Genomic DNA, 13,631 nt, shown 5'->3' on the forward strand with positions numbered 1-13,631 from the left:
CACAATCGTTTTGTCAATCATCTGTTACATTTAAGCACACAAAATATACATGTAGACAGTAAGGATATCTGAGAGGACGGCTGCCAAAGTTGAAAGCTACAGACTCTTTGAAGGAAAGACTGATGGCAGGGAAATATGCGACTCCCGGCCCCGTCTTAATATTGCTGAACGCAACACCTAGAGACTGTCCATTTCTAAAGAGAATATCCACACATTATTATTAGACACATTTTCATTCAGGTGTACAAATGAAACATTTTAAATCAATTATTTTTGCTTTCAGACCACAGTTTCAATGGGAATCAGACAGTATAACTATACTTACAGACAAAACGTAATGGTTCCCTCATCCAGATCGATCAGACAGCTGACGATATCGCCAGCAGCCCACGACTAAACACAAGCAAATCAACAGAACACACTGATGAATAATGAGAGTCATTATAAGAACTTTACTATTATCAGTTAGCCCCTAACGAGTCTCTGTTGTGCCAATTTATGTTTGCTGCTCTCCTAAAGCTGTTCTCACATTGTTTGGTAGAGATTTAAGGTTTCTGTCTCTCTAAACCCCGCCTATCTGAGAGTCTACGATACTCTGATTGGGCAGATGATCTTACTGTGCTCTGATTGGTCTGATAACCCTCTTCTACTCAGCCTGGTTTGTTGTGATGAGTCAGACAAGTCAACTCTGCTTTAATTGGTCAGATTGCCTTCCTTTGTTTTCACTGGTTTATTGACCTTACTCTACTCTAATTGGTCAGATGACAAATCTCTGTGCTCTGATTGGTCAGATGACCCTACTTTACTCTAATAAGTCAAATCACAAATCTCTGCTCTGATTGGTCAGATGAACCTACTCTACTCTGATTGATCATACGACAAATCTCTGTGCTCTGATTGGTCAGATGACCCTACTTTGCTCTAATTGATCAGATCACAAATCTCCGCTCTGATTGGTCAGATGAACCTACTCTACTCTGATTGATCATACGACAAATCTCTGTGCTCTGATTAGTCAGATTAGCCTACTCTACTCTCATTGGTCAGATGACAAATCTCTGTGCTCTAATTGGTCAGATGACCCTACTTTACTCTGGTTGGTCAGATCCCAAATCTTGTCTCTGATTGGTCAGGTGAACCTGTGTGTAGTTTTTGGTCAGACTACCCTCTACTCGGACTGGTTAGATTAAACCGCCTGTTGTGATTGGTGAAATGAATTTAATCTGCTCTAATTGGTCAATTTTTCAGACAGACCTACTTTGCTCTGATTTTTCAGATGAACCAGCCTGTTGTGATTAGGCAGATGAGTCTACTCTGCTCTGATTGGACAGATAATCCTATTTTGCTCTGAGTGGTCAGATGACCCTGCTCTGATTGGTCAGATTAACCTGTCTGTAGTAACTGGTCGGGTGACTCTATTCTGTTCTGATTGGTCAGATGACCCTTCTCTGCTCTGATTGGTAAGATGAATCTACTCTGCTCTGGTCAGATGATCCTCTTATGATTGATCAAATGAATTTGCTATGCTCTGATTGGTCAGATGATCATGTTATGATCGGTCAGGTGAATTTACTCTGCTCTGATTGGACAGATATTCCTATTTTGCTCAGATTGGTCAGATTAACCTGTCTGTAGTAATTAGTTAGATGGCACTCTTCTGCTCTGATTGGTCAGATGACCCTTCTCTGCTCTGATCTGATTGGTCAAATAATTCTGCTCCGCTCTGATTTGATTGGTCACATAAACATGTTTGCAGTGATTGGTCAAATAGCTCCACTCAGCTCTGATTAGGTAAATGATATTTCTTTGCTCTGATTGGTCAGATTATCCTGCTCTACTCTGTACTGATTGGTTAGATGATCCTACTCAGTTCTGATTGGTTAAATGATCCTACTCTGCTCTGGTTGGTGAGATGATCTTACTCTGCTCTGATTAATTAGATGATACTGTTCTACCCTGCACTGATTGGTTAGATGACTTTGTTCTACTCTGCTATGATTGGTCAGGCAAACCATTCCTTCGTAACTGGTCAGATGACACTATTGCAAACAAACCCAGTGTTATTTCAATCTAAATGCACAGGGACATTAAACATGCTTTTACAGAACTGAAGCTTCAACAACAGAACACAGCAGCCAAAGCTGATCAGGGGTGTCCAGTGAAGCCAACAGACTGGCAAACTTGCAGAGGTCTGCATAGGTAGTTCAGAATCACTTCTTTCATTTAGAAAACAACTTTGACTCAACGACTTTCAACAAACAGACCATGAACACACCATCAAGGTCGACCAAACTTGCACTCTAAATCGAGCATGACCCCTCCGTTAAGCTCTGTGTGTTTTCACCTTGCCGTAGTTGGTGGTTGTCACATTCCACTTGCGGACTCTGTTTCCATCATAGGCGTACGAGTCTGGCGTGTCCCCAACACCTTCCTGAAGACAAACAGATCAAACGGGTCTCCCATTTGTCAATATTTCAATTGCAAACCATTTTCACAGATGGATTAATCCAAACCCAGGACTTTTTAAATGATTTTAAAGGGCAGAGCAAACAATCGTTGTGTAATCTCAGGGTAATCATCGACGTAATTTCTGGGACCTGGAAAGTTTCCCATAGGAGTTAGCTGACTATTGGAGTGAATACCCAATTTGTATGGCTCTGCCCTTCAAAATACACCTCTGCATGATGCAGTAACTGCCGTTTGGAGCTCAAATGGAGGTTTGTACCTCTTGGTTGAATCTGCAGTTTAGTGTGCACCATCCGATCTGCATTAGGCCTTGAGACGAGATGAGAACTTCATACACCCATTTCCCTAAAAACAATTAGAAACATTAAAAAAGTGACAACTGGTTTGCATTTAGTCCAAAAATAAAATAACAATTTGAAACTACCATGTTACTGAAAGGTTACCTTTGTAAACGCATGTGGTGGCTCTAATGGAGCTGAAGTTACTGTGGCCGATGACCTTGAAACCAGTGAAACGCAAAACGTATGAGCATATTTAACACTAAACATTAGTTTCAAAATGCAAACTACGCCAATGTGCTCTCATAACAAACATTTCTGGCAATCCTGAAAACATTTAAAGATGACTTGACAGTTCAAAACTGTATTTTTATCTTGTCAAACAATACAAAATCAAAAAGGTTTTGATGCATAATGCTAGAAAAAGGCTAAATTATGTAAACAGGTAGGCTAGCTGAAGTGTTAAAATATGGTAGTGTTAAAAATAAGAATATTATCTCTGTGCTAAACTAAGCTAGAAACATTCGCTGTGTGTTTAAACATGCTAGCAGTGTGCTAAATCATGTTTAAACATGTTAACAATGTGCTTTAAAATGCAAGCAGTGTGCTAAATCATGCTAGCAACATGCCTAGAAACTCTAATCATGCTAGCAACAAGCCTAGAAATTGCTAAATCATGTTAGCAATATGGTGAGGCAGTGTTTCTCAACCATATTCCTAGAGGAACACCAGCTTTGCACAATTTCTGGGTCTCCTTAACCAAACACACCTGATTCAGAACATCAGCTCATTAAAAGAGACTGAAAGACCCGTAGTGGATGTAACAGACAAAGAAGACAAGAAAAGCGTGCAGTGCTGGTGGTCCTCCAGGAACATGGTTGAGAAACACTGTTATAAGCCATGTCAATCATGTGCCAAGTCATCCAGGCAGATAAGAAACATCCTAACAACAAGCTAGCTGTTTGATGTCATTTTAGAAACATGCAAGCAATGTGTTAAACATGGTAACAGTGCTCAATCATGCTTGAAACATGTTAGCAATATAGTGCTAGCATGCTAATGACCGTTTAGCAGTATTTAATCCTTCTAACAAAGTGGTAAATTGGTATATGTGCTAAAGTAAGTTAGAAACATTAGCTGTGTTTAAACACGCTAGCAGTGTGCAAAATCAGGTTAAAACATGTGAGCAATGTGATTAAAAAATGCATGCAGTGTGCTAATTCATGCTAGCAACATGCCTAAAAACTGGTTAGTAGTGTGCTAAATCTTGTTATCATTATAATAATGTTATAATCATGTGCTAAGTCATCCAAGCTAATAAAAATCATTCTAGCAACAAGTTAGCGGTGTGATAAATCATGTTAGAAACATGCAAGCAATGTGTTAAACATGTTAACAGTGTAAAATCGTACTTAAAACATGTTAGCAATATACTGCTAGCATGCTAACGACAGGTTAGCAGTATTTAATCCTCCTAACAGTGGTAAATTGTTATATGTGCTAAATTAAGTTAGAAACATTAACTGTGTTTAAACACGCTAGCAGTGTGCAAAATCAGGTTAAAACATGTGAGCAATGTGATTAAAAAAATGCAGGCAGGGTGCTAATTCATGCTAGCAACATGCCGAGAAACTGGTTGTAGCGTGTTAAATCATGTTATCATTATAATAATGTCTTAATCATGTGCTAAGTCATACAAGCTAATAAAAATCATTCTAGCAACAAGTTAGCTGTGTGCTAAATCATGTTAAAAACGTGCAAGCAATGTGTTAAACATTAACAGTGTTAAATCCTACTTAAAACATGTTAGCAATATATTGCTAGCATGCTAATGACAGGTTAGCAGTATTTAATCCTCCTAGCAATATAATAAATTGTTATACATGCCAACTTGCAAGTAGCATGTTAGCTGTGTGCTAAATTAGGTTAGAAACATTAGCTGTGTTTAAACATGCTAGCAGTGTGCTAAATCATGTTAAAACATGTTAACAATGTGATAAAAAAAATGCAGGCAGTGTGCTAATTCATGCAAGCAACATGCCTAGAAACTGGTTAGTAGTGTGCTAAATCTTGTCATCATTTTAATAATGTTATAATCATGTGCTAAGTCATCCAAGCTAGTAAAAATCATTCTAGCAACAAGTTAGCTGTGTGATAAATCATGTTAGAAACATGCAAGCAATGTGGTAAACATGTTAACAGTGTTAAATCGTACATGAAACATGCTCACAATATAATGCTAGCATGCTAATGACAGGTTAGCAGTATTTATTCCTCCTACTCATATGGCAAATCGTTATAGGTGCCAACTTGCTAGTAACATGTTAGCTGTGTGTTAAATAAAGTTAGAAATATTAGCTGTGTGTTTAAACATGCTAGCAGTGTGCTAAATCATGCTAAAATGTGCTTATAATGTTAATAGGCATACTATGTTAAACCAATGACTGTAAAAAATATGGACGACGCGACAGCCCTTTTTCCCATTGAACGCCTTGAGGGCAAAACGCCTGCTTGACGGGCACAAACTGTCGCAAAAGACTGCTGAAATTGGAGCCAGACATGCGCAGAAGGATTGTCTGATGGAGCCAGAGGAGGAGCCGCGAAAATGAGCGTAGTCGAGCTTCCAATCAAACGCTTTATGTAAAATCAACTACGCCCCCCGAACTTCTCAGCATGCGTTTGCTGTCATATCAACACAAATGGATGTAATAACGTTAACAAATATGAGGGTTTTATATATTCAATCGCGCCAGCTCCAGGCCGCAGCGCATAACTTACTCGCGGCGTCGCGGGCTGATTCCGGCTCGCATGCGGCAGCGCCGGCTCGCTCGGCCGCCGCATCTGGCTCGATTGACTCGGACTGGAATCGGGCAGTGAGTCCAGGCATCCGGAGTAGGTCCAGCAGAGGTAACATTAGTCAGTCTGAGCTCTAAGAGATAAGTCTCTGGCAGGCGAGAATCTAGCCGGAACTGTGTTTTGCTATCTGGGTGGCTAGGCGTGTATCAGCAAACTAATAAAGCCCGAAAAAAGCCCTGAACTTAGCGAATAAACAGTGTTCCACCAGGATCATGTATGTCAGAAACTATAGTTTACTGCTGAACTCATTTTGTCATGGTAAAATAACACAGAAATCGAATAATAACATTTCAGTCTACTTCAGTCTCCTGCCGAAGCTCAGACGCCGCGCTTTGAGAAACTGTCAATCAAAGCTGTCAATCACGATGACACGCCCAGCATTAAATTACTGCTAAAAACAAACTGTTTACAAAAATGAAGATCTGCACCTATTTCAGCACAATAACCAGTGCCTTAATCGACCAGAACTATCTTTCGGGACATTTTATTGCAAGTGTAATATTTTTTTTTATTTGGGCTCAAGTCTCCTTTATTAACACGGAGGAGGCGGGCTTTATGACTTGTACTGCAGCCAGCCCCCAGGGGGCGATCTAACGGCCGAAACCTTCACTCAAACGCAGGCTTGCGGCACACTTGTGTTAAACACACGGTTGTAATTAGCTTTCATATTAGTCTTCCTAAAACATGTTGCTAGCATGAAAGACTATGCTAGACAGAAACTGACATCTTAGAAACATGCTAGCATGCTAGCATGTATACGTTTTAACCATTTAAAACCTTCAGGCTAGGCTTATTCCAAGTAAAATCTAAGACTGTAACCAAACTTTACGATCCAGTTAACTGTAAAGTTGTCTTGAAAGCTCAAAATTGTACGTATTTGTGTATGGAATGCAATGTGATGGTCAACTTCTCACCCCCAACAGGTCATCATCAACAAATAAGAGCCCTTCAAACCCACTGCTGTGATCCAGGACAACAGTTGAGGGTCCAAGGCTGCCTTCCGTCTGATCTGTTCAGAAAAGAAGACATAAAGCAGAACATATGAATACACATTAGCCAATCACCTAAAACAAGTTGATTAATACACAGCTTACAGACATCACTGTAACAATCTATGCATAGATATTTGGAGCTAACGGCTATGTGATCATCATGAATACAGAATAATAAGTATATTTAACTTGAAATAAACGTTTAGGTTTCTACATTGTAGAAAAAACATAGTGTAAACAGTTTAGAACTAGTGTAATCAGTGCATTTAGATGTGGTTTTCACACCTCTGCCGTCTTCAGTGGCGTTATCTTCAGCCAGCAGCTTCTCCAGATGAGCTCCAAGATCCTGTAATGTCAACGTTTTCCTAGAGGAAAAAGACACACAGCGTGACAGGGGTTAAACTGGTCCTCACAGTACACTCACACATCATCATCAAGGGTCAAGATGAACAAGGGTTGCCAGATTATAACAGATAATGGTGTATTGATCTAAAAAAAATGCATTCACTAATGCATTGACTTGTTCATTTTAGGGTAGTGCCCCGATAGGCCGATGGCCGACAAACTTCACAATGCTGAGGCGGCATCGCGATCCATCGCCCCGCCCCACATTTATATTGATATATAACTTATTATTTGCATGTCCTCTTAATAGCAATAACGGTCTTTTCATGAGCTGTGTTAAATGTTACATATAGCTGCACGGCTGACAGCATCATGAGGATTAAATGAAGGATTATACAGCACCTCTCGCGCTTAAAACATGTAGAATCAGGGGCGAACGCTGATACCTGCAAACCCCGTCCCACAGACTTCACAGTGAATGTAAATTTGAATGAATTTGCAGCTAAATGTGTCTGGAAAAAATATTCAAAGACTCTTATTTTCATAAACCGCGCGGACGTAAACGCGTCTGACTGTTCTGATTGGCTAAAGCAGACGTCTCACGTCAGCACGTTCTAGACGTGCATGCGCTCTTTCCGGCAATCTTCCTTCTGCATTGACACAGTGCAGCATTCCGGCAAATTACCGGTAATGTTACAACTTCTCTTTCCGGAAAACAGCCAGAACGAATTTACCGGTATTTTCAAAAAGGGCCTGTTTACACATACACACCTTTCCGGAAAATTGCCGGTAATTTTTTCGGAAAGGTCTGTATGTGTGAAAGGGGCTGTTGACTGAGTGACTGACAGCTGATAATAACCAATCATTCGCGTTCAGTTCTAGAGCAGTGAGCCAATAAGAAGAGCACAAAGGCGGGGCAAGCATTACAGGCATTTTTACTTCAGCAAGTTCACATAACAACAGTTTTAATACGTCCCTGAGTGCTGCCTTTGGCGTATTTAGGTGCAAAGATGCATTCTGCATAAATGTTTCCTAAATTTGTGCATGCGGTGAAGATTTTGCAGTGAAAACAATGAAAATGCATGCACTACAGTGAACCCTGAACAAACTCTCGCCTCCTCCACCAGCTGTGGGAAAAGCCATTAGATCGTCACATATCACTCTGCCTATTCAAACCAGAGTCCCGCGGAAAAAAAGTGATTGACAGGTGGTCATTTGTATGTAACTTTATTTATTTATGGTTTGGTTATGGGTTAAGCAAAGACCACGTGGGTCAGGTAGTGAAAACGGTAAGCTACAATTAACTAATTCGTTATGAATTAATTGATATTTAACAACCACCCCCAGCCCTTGCCTACGTCGACGATGGCATCGTCCATCGCGATGCTTCACATTAGACATTGTACGATGCCAAATTGGTCAACATCGCCCAACCCTAGTTCATTTATTCATACAGAAGTTAAAAGTGGAGTCTAAAGATGCCGAGATAGGGCTATACGATTGTATTATTGTTAATATGTTCGTCAGTTGAAATGTTTGGCACACATGTTATGTATTTGATGCATATAAACCTTGATTGAAACATAATCAGACCGCGATAGTGCAACTAGCGCATGCGCACTGAGTTGTTCATGATTAACCTGGATGCGAGAGTGCAGCAGCTGTGTTCACGTGAAAGCTTGCAGCATGCTAAAAACATGTTAAAACTAGCTAGCAATGTTTTACAATAAAAGGGTTTTACAACTTTGCTATCATGCTTTCACAAATGAGTATGCTGGCATGTTTTAACATGCTAGCCTTTTCAATTAAATGCTAACAGGCTCTTTTCTGTTTTGTTGGCGAGTAGTGCTTTTTATGTAGATGTAAGCACATTGTTAACATTGTTAGCTAGTTTAAGCGTGTTTTCAATGTGCTGCAGACATAATTTAGCAAATTCCACATGTTTCTAACACTTTTTAGCATGTTGCTAATGCTATTATATTTCATCACATCTTTGGGATCATGCGACAACAAACTACCATGCTATTTGAAACTATGTTATTTAAATAATACTTTTAACATGCTTCTACTGTGTTTTATAACCATGGTTACAACTTTGCTAGCATTTTTGTTAGCATCTTTGTTCAAATTGTTGGCCTTTTTCAACTCATAGCAAAAAGACCCTATGCTATTTGTTAGGTTTTTTTTAATCAAGAAATGCTTTCACTTTTGTGTTAGCATGTTAATAACATTGCTAGCATGTTTTTGCATGTCGGTGTCACATTTCAAACATATTTTAAACACTTTTTAACATTCCATCATGGTTTATCACACTAGCAACATTGGTGAAAAGTTTTACAGCTTTGTTATCATGCTAACAAACAGCTGATATGATTCAACAAGTTGTTAGCACATTTAAAGTACTGATAACATCCCCTAAGCTTCTGTATTTGGCTTTCTCGAGCTAACATAATCATTAATGTCTTGACAAACCCATTAAAACGTTCCATCTAAGCTAAACATCTGTGCATTAATTCATGTTAGGTGTCACATGGCAGCAGTACGGCTTTAAACAAGGGTGACAGATGGCCATCACTGCGTTTGTTTGTGACAACCGATGATCATGTGTAAACACATCAGCCGCTCTGTGAGTGTCAGCTTTCTTTCATGTCCCATCATGCTCTATGTATAGATCACCTCCAGTAACCAGACACTGGCTGGAAGGGAGAGCGCGGGACAGGGCTAGATTGAGACTCCCACACGACCAACATTTAAACAACTCCTTAACTAACCACTAAACTTCTGTCCTTTGTGTTTTTTGACAATCAGTCAAACAGATTTAGCTACTCTTGAAAAGCAACAACTACAGATGACTCATCCAGCACTTCACAGGTTTTGTCCAATCAGATACAGTCTAGAATAAAAAGCCCCTCCCCCTGTAACTACCTGCATCAACTGCCACAAAGTAAATGACACACAGTCAGATAAAACAACTATTAACGATAAAAAAATATGAGCAAAAACAATATATAAAATCCCTGTCTGTAGTTAAATACTCACTTGTGCTGTTCATATACTGTACAATGTGTCTGGACAATTTTTTAAATATATATAAAATTAACTGCAGTCTTGAAATCATTAAATGCATTAAATAGTTGTTTTCAATCATTCTGATCAATAAATAACGCTTTCACTCACACATTTACTGCCTTACTTTAAATGTGAATCAATTTAAAACAGAACAGTAATATTAATTAAAATATATAACTAGCATTTACATTCATACAAGAGGTTTAATTTTTTCCACAATTTCTGTTTAACAAAGAGATGATTTTTTCAACACATTTCTAAACATAATAGTTTTAGTAACTCATCTCTAATAACTGATTTATTTTATCTTTGCCATGATGACAGTTAATAATATTTGACTAGACATTTTTCAAGACACTTCTATACAGCTTAAAGTGACATTTAAAGGCTTAACTAGAGTAATTAGGTTTAAAAAAAATCTTAAAATTATGTTTAGAAATATAAAAACTGCTTTTATTCTAGCCGAAATAAAACAAATGACTTCTCCAGAAGAAAAAAACATTATCAGACATACTGTGAAAATTTCCTGAATCAGCTAAACATCATTTGGAAAATATTTTAAAAAGAAAAGAAATTTGAAAGGGGACGAATAATTCTGACTTCAACTGTATTTATATATATATATATATATATGAAGAGTTCAGATGCAAAAGCTGCTTAACGCCACTTCCGCCAAAAAATAAGCACATTAAGTGAATGATTTAGGCACGTAGTACATGTTCAACAGACAGATTTGCTTCAAATCATCTAAATTCCAGCGTCAGCGCATTCAGAAATAACAGTTTATTGGCAAAAGCCACTAAACCCCACTTGCTTTTGAAATCATTAAATGTATTAAATATTTGTTTTCAATCATTCTGATCAATAAATAACGCTTTCACTCACACATTTACTGCCTTACTTTAAATGTGAATCAATTTAAAACAGAACAGTAATAATAATTAAAATATATAACTAGCATTTACATTAATACAAGATGTTTAATTTTTTTCCACATTTTCTGTTTAACAAAGAGATGATTTTTTCAACACATTTCTAAACATAATAGTTTTAGTAAATCATCTCTAATAACTGATTTATTTTATCTTTGCCATGATGACAGTAAATAATATTTGACTAGACATTTTTCAAGACACTTCTATACAGCTTAAAGTGACATTTAAAAGGCTTAACTAGGTTAATTAGGTTAAAAAAAAATCTTTAAATTATGTTTAGAAATATAAAAACTGCTTTTATTCTAGCCGAAATAAAACAAATGACTTCTCCAGAAGAAAAAAACATTATCAGACATACTGTGAAAATTTCCTGAATCAGCTAAACATCATTTGAAAAATATTTAAAAAAGAAAAGAAATTTGAAGGGGCACGAATAATTCTGACTTCAACTGTATTTATATATATATATATATATATATATATATATATATATATGAAGAGTTCAGATGCAAAAGCTGCTTAACGCCACTTCCGCCAAAAATGAGCACATTAAGTGAATGATTTAGGCACGTAGTACATGTTCAACAGATAGATTTGCTTCAAATCATCTAAATCCCAGCGTCAGCGCATTCAGAAATAACAGTTTATTGGCAAAAGCCACTAAACCCCACTTGCTTTTGAAAGCAAAAGCCGCTATATCCTGAGAACCAATCAGAAGGCAAGAATCAAATCATATGATTTTCAATGTAGCAATGCGCTGATACTCCGTCTTTTATGAGGAAACTGTTTTATTCCGTTTTCGTTTTCAATTTTAAAATGATACAGGCTCATCCAGTTCATGTTTGATGAACTGGATGAGCCTGTCTGACTGTCAGTGAATGGCAAATGAAAACATCCCTTAACTGCATTATAAGGAAAAGAAAACACAATGTACAGTCTAAAGTGTAGCATGCATTCATAACATGTTGTTTTGCGGAGCTGCGCTACTTTGAGTCTGATTTATGCATTAAACGGCAACTGCATTTCACGAAAGATGAAGTTAAGATGCCATTCTTTTATCTCATGTAAATGCTATGAGGATAAACAAGAGACATAGACCTTAAGTATGGAGAGAATGAATGAATGGCAGCTTCTAAAACTCTCTGAGAGGTATCCTCTTTCTCCCAAGTAGGCCTACCTTGTGTTTTATTTGCTAATTAAAGCTATTTTTAAATGATAAATATAAAGTATAAAACTCTACATTATTTATATTACTTCATAATACCTATACGTCTGATCAGCTTTTTATATTAATGGACAATGCACAGATTTTGATGTTTCACAATGTTTTAAACTACAACAGGGCTCGAAATTGCGACCATTTTGGTCGCATATGCGCCCGAAAATAAATCTATGCGACCTCATAATATATCTGGGAGCATTATTGCGACTGCAGATAATGGTTGTAGTGCGACCTGTTTTGATTTTTTCTAAAAACGTGCTGAATCGCTCTTCCCTGCCGCTATATTGGTTTATATAAGCCGTCAATCACGCAAGGTATTCCGCTGTCAGATGACAGGGAAGGAGCTTTTATGACCACGGGAAATGCAAACGGCTGAAGAGTGAAAACTTAAAGCACGCAGGCTTGCAAACCCCACCTAAAGTTGAGGCGCAGATAAGAGCGATCATGACGTGGTGAATATTGATCCGCCAGCTGAGATCAATCGAGTACGAGCTATTCGGAGAAAGCGCTCGAATCTCGATGCGTTGCGTTCACTGCGTGTTCAGCGCAAATGTCCGCTAAAAGTCAAATCTAAATCTTTACACATCATCACCAAAGAAGCTCGCCTTTACTAAGTTTACACTGAAACTGCGGCTCATAACAAACCAGCGGTATTTCCGCTTGTGGTCACCGCAAGAATCCTGCTCAACCTGCTTATAAATGGGGTCGGCTGACTCGCCTGCTTTTCCACTAACTCAGAAAAATGAAAATTAGCTCAGACTGAACATTTAAATTGACACAAACTGAAACCAAAACTTTTAAAGAGTGATAGAAGTGAGACTTTACTTACTTTCTTTTGTCTATTCTTTCTTGAGGTGTATATATATATTTTCTATTTAGTTACTGTTGACTGTTTTGAAAATACATTTCTGTATTTATATTTTACAAATATTTTGTAAAATAACAGACTTTTTATAGCAGAAAACTTGCATTCAAGGCAGCATGATGATGAGAAATGTAATTCATACACTGAAAAAAAATATTCAAAGATGATTCCTTGGATTTACTCAATTTCTTTACATTAAGAGGTTGTAAACAATTTATTTGGGCTGAATTTAAACAAACAAATTAAGTTGAACATTACTAAACTTAATTTGTTTGTTTAAATTCAACACAAATAAATTGTTTGCAACAGTTCTGCATGCAACACTTTTTTCAGTGTAGTTACTATTATTGTCATTTTCATCATCATTAATATTTTATATTTATTTGACATTCATTTTGGAATTATTGCACACAAACATCAATGTCATCACAGCATTAGTTATAGTTGTTTCTGGTTTTTGTTAGTCCTAATTGATGTTGTTTTAAAATACAATAAATCCTTTAAAATACAATTTGCAGCGGTGCTTAATCATTTTTGGTGGGTGCTCCTAATTTTTTTCTGGTGCTCCTAAATTTTTGAAGTTGGGAGCACCGGTGCTACCAA

At 37.6% G+C, this 13,631-nt stretch overlaps 1 protein-coding gene across 4 annotated transcripts in view; it reads right to left on the reverse strand.

Moving 5' to 3' along the window:
* The window catches only part of rnf123 (ring finger protein 123), a 245,981-nt gene that overhangs the window by 228,604 nt on the left and 3,746 nt on the right, over positions 1-13,631 (reverse strand). For all 4 annotated transcript variants that reach the window (XM_009296497.5, XM_009296496.5, XM_073937581.1 and 1 more), the window contains exons 4-10: positions 6,878-6,957; positions 6,515-6,609; positions 2,910-2,964; positions 2,726-2,811; positions 2,345-2,431; positions 326-393; positions 69-194 (exon numbers count right to left, since the gene is read on the reverse strand). In XM_009296497.5, coding sequence (XP_009294772.1) covers positions 69-194; positions 326-393; positions 2,345-2,431; positions 2,726-2,811; positions 2,910-2,964; positions 6,515-6,609; positions 6,878-6,957 — 597 coding nt within the window. The remainder of the gene's footprint in view (positions 1-68; positions 195-325; positions 394-2,344; positions 2,432-2,725; positions 2,812-2,909; positions 2,965-6,514; positions 6,610-6,877; positions 6,958-13,631) is intronic.

The sequence above is a fragment of the Danio rerio genome, chromosome 22 (genome assembly GCF_049306965.1).
Source record: "Danio rerio strain Tuebingen ecotype United States chromosome 22, GRCz12tu, whole genome shotgun sequence".
Classification (NCBI taxonomy): Eukaryota; Metazoa; Chordata; class Actinopteri; order Cypriniformes; family Danionidae; genus Danio; species Danio rerio.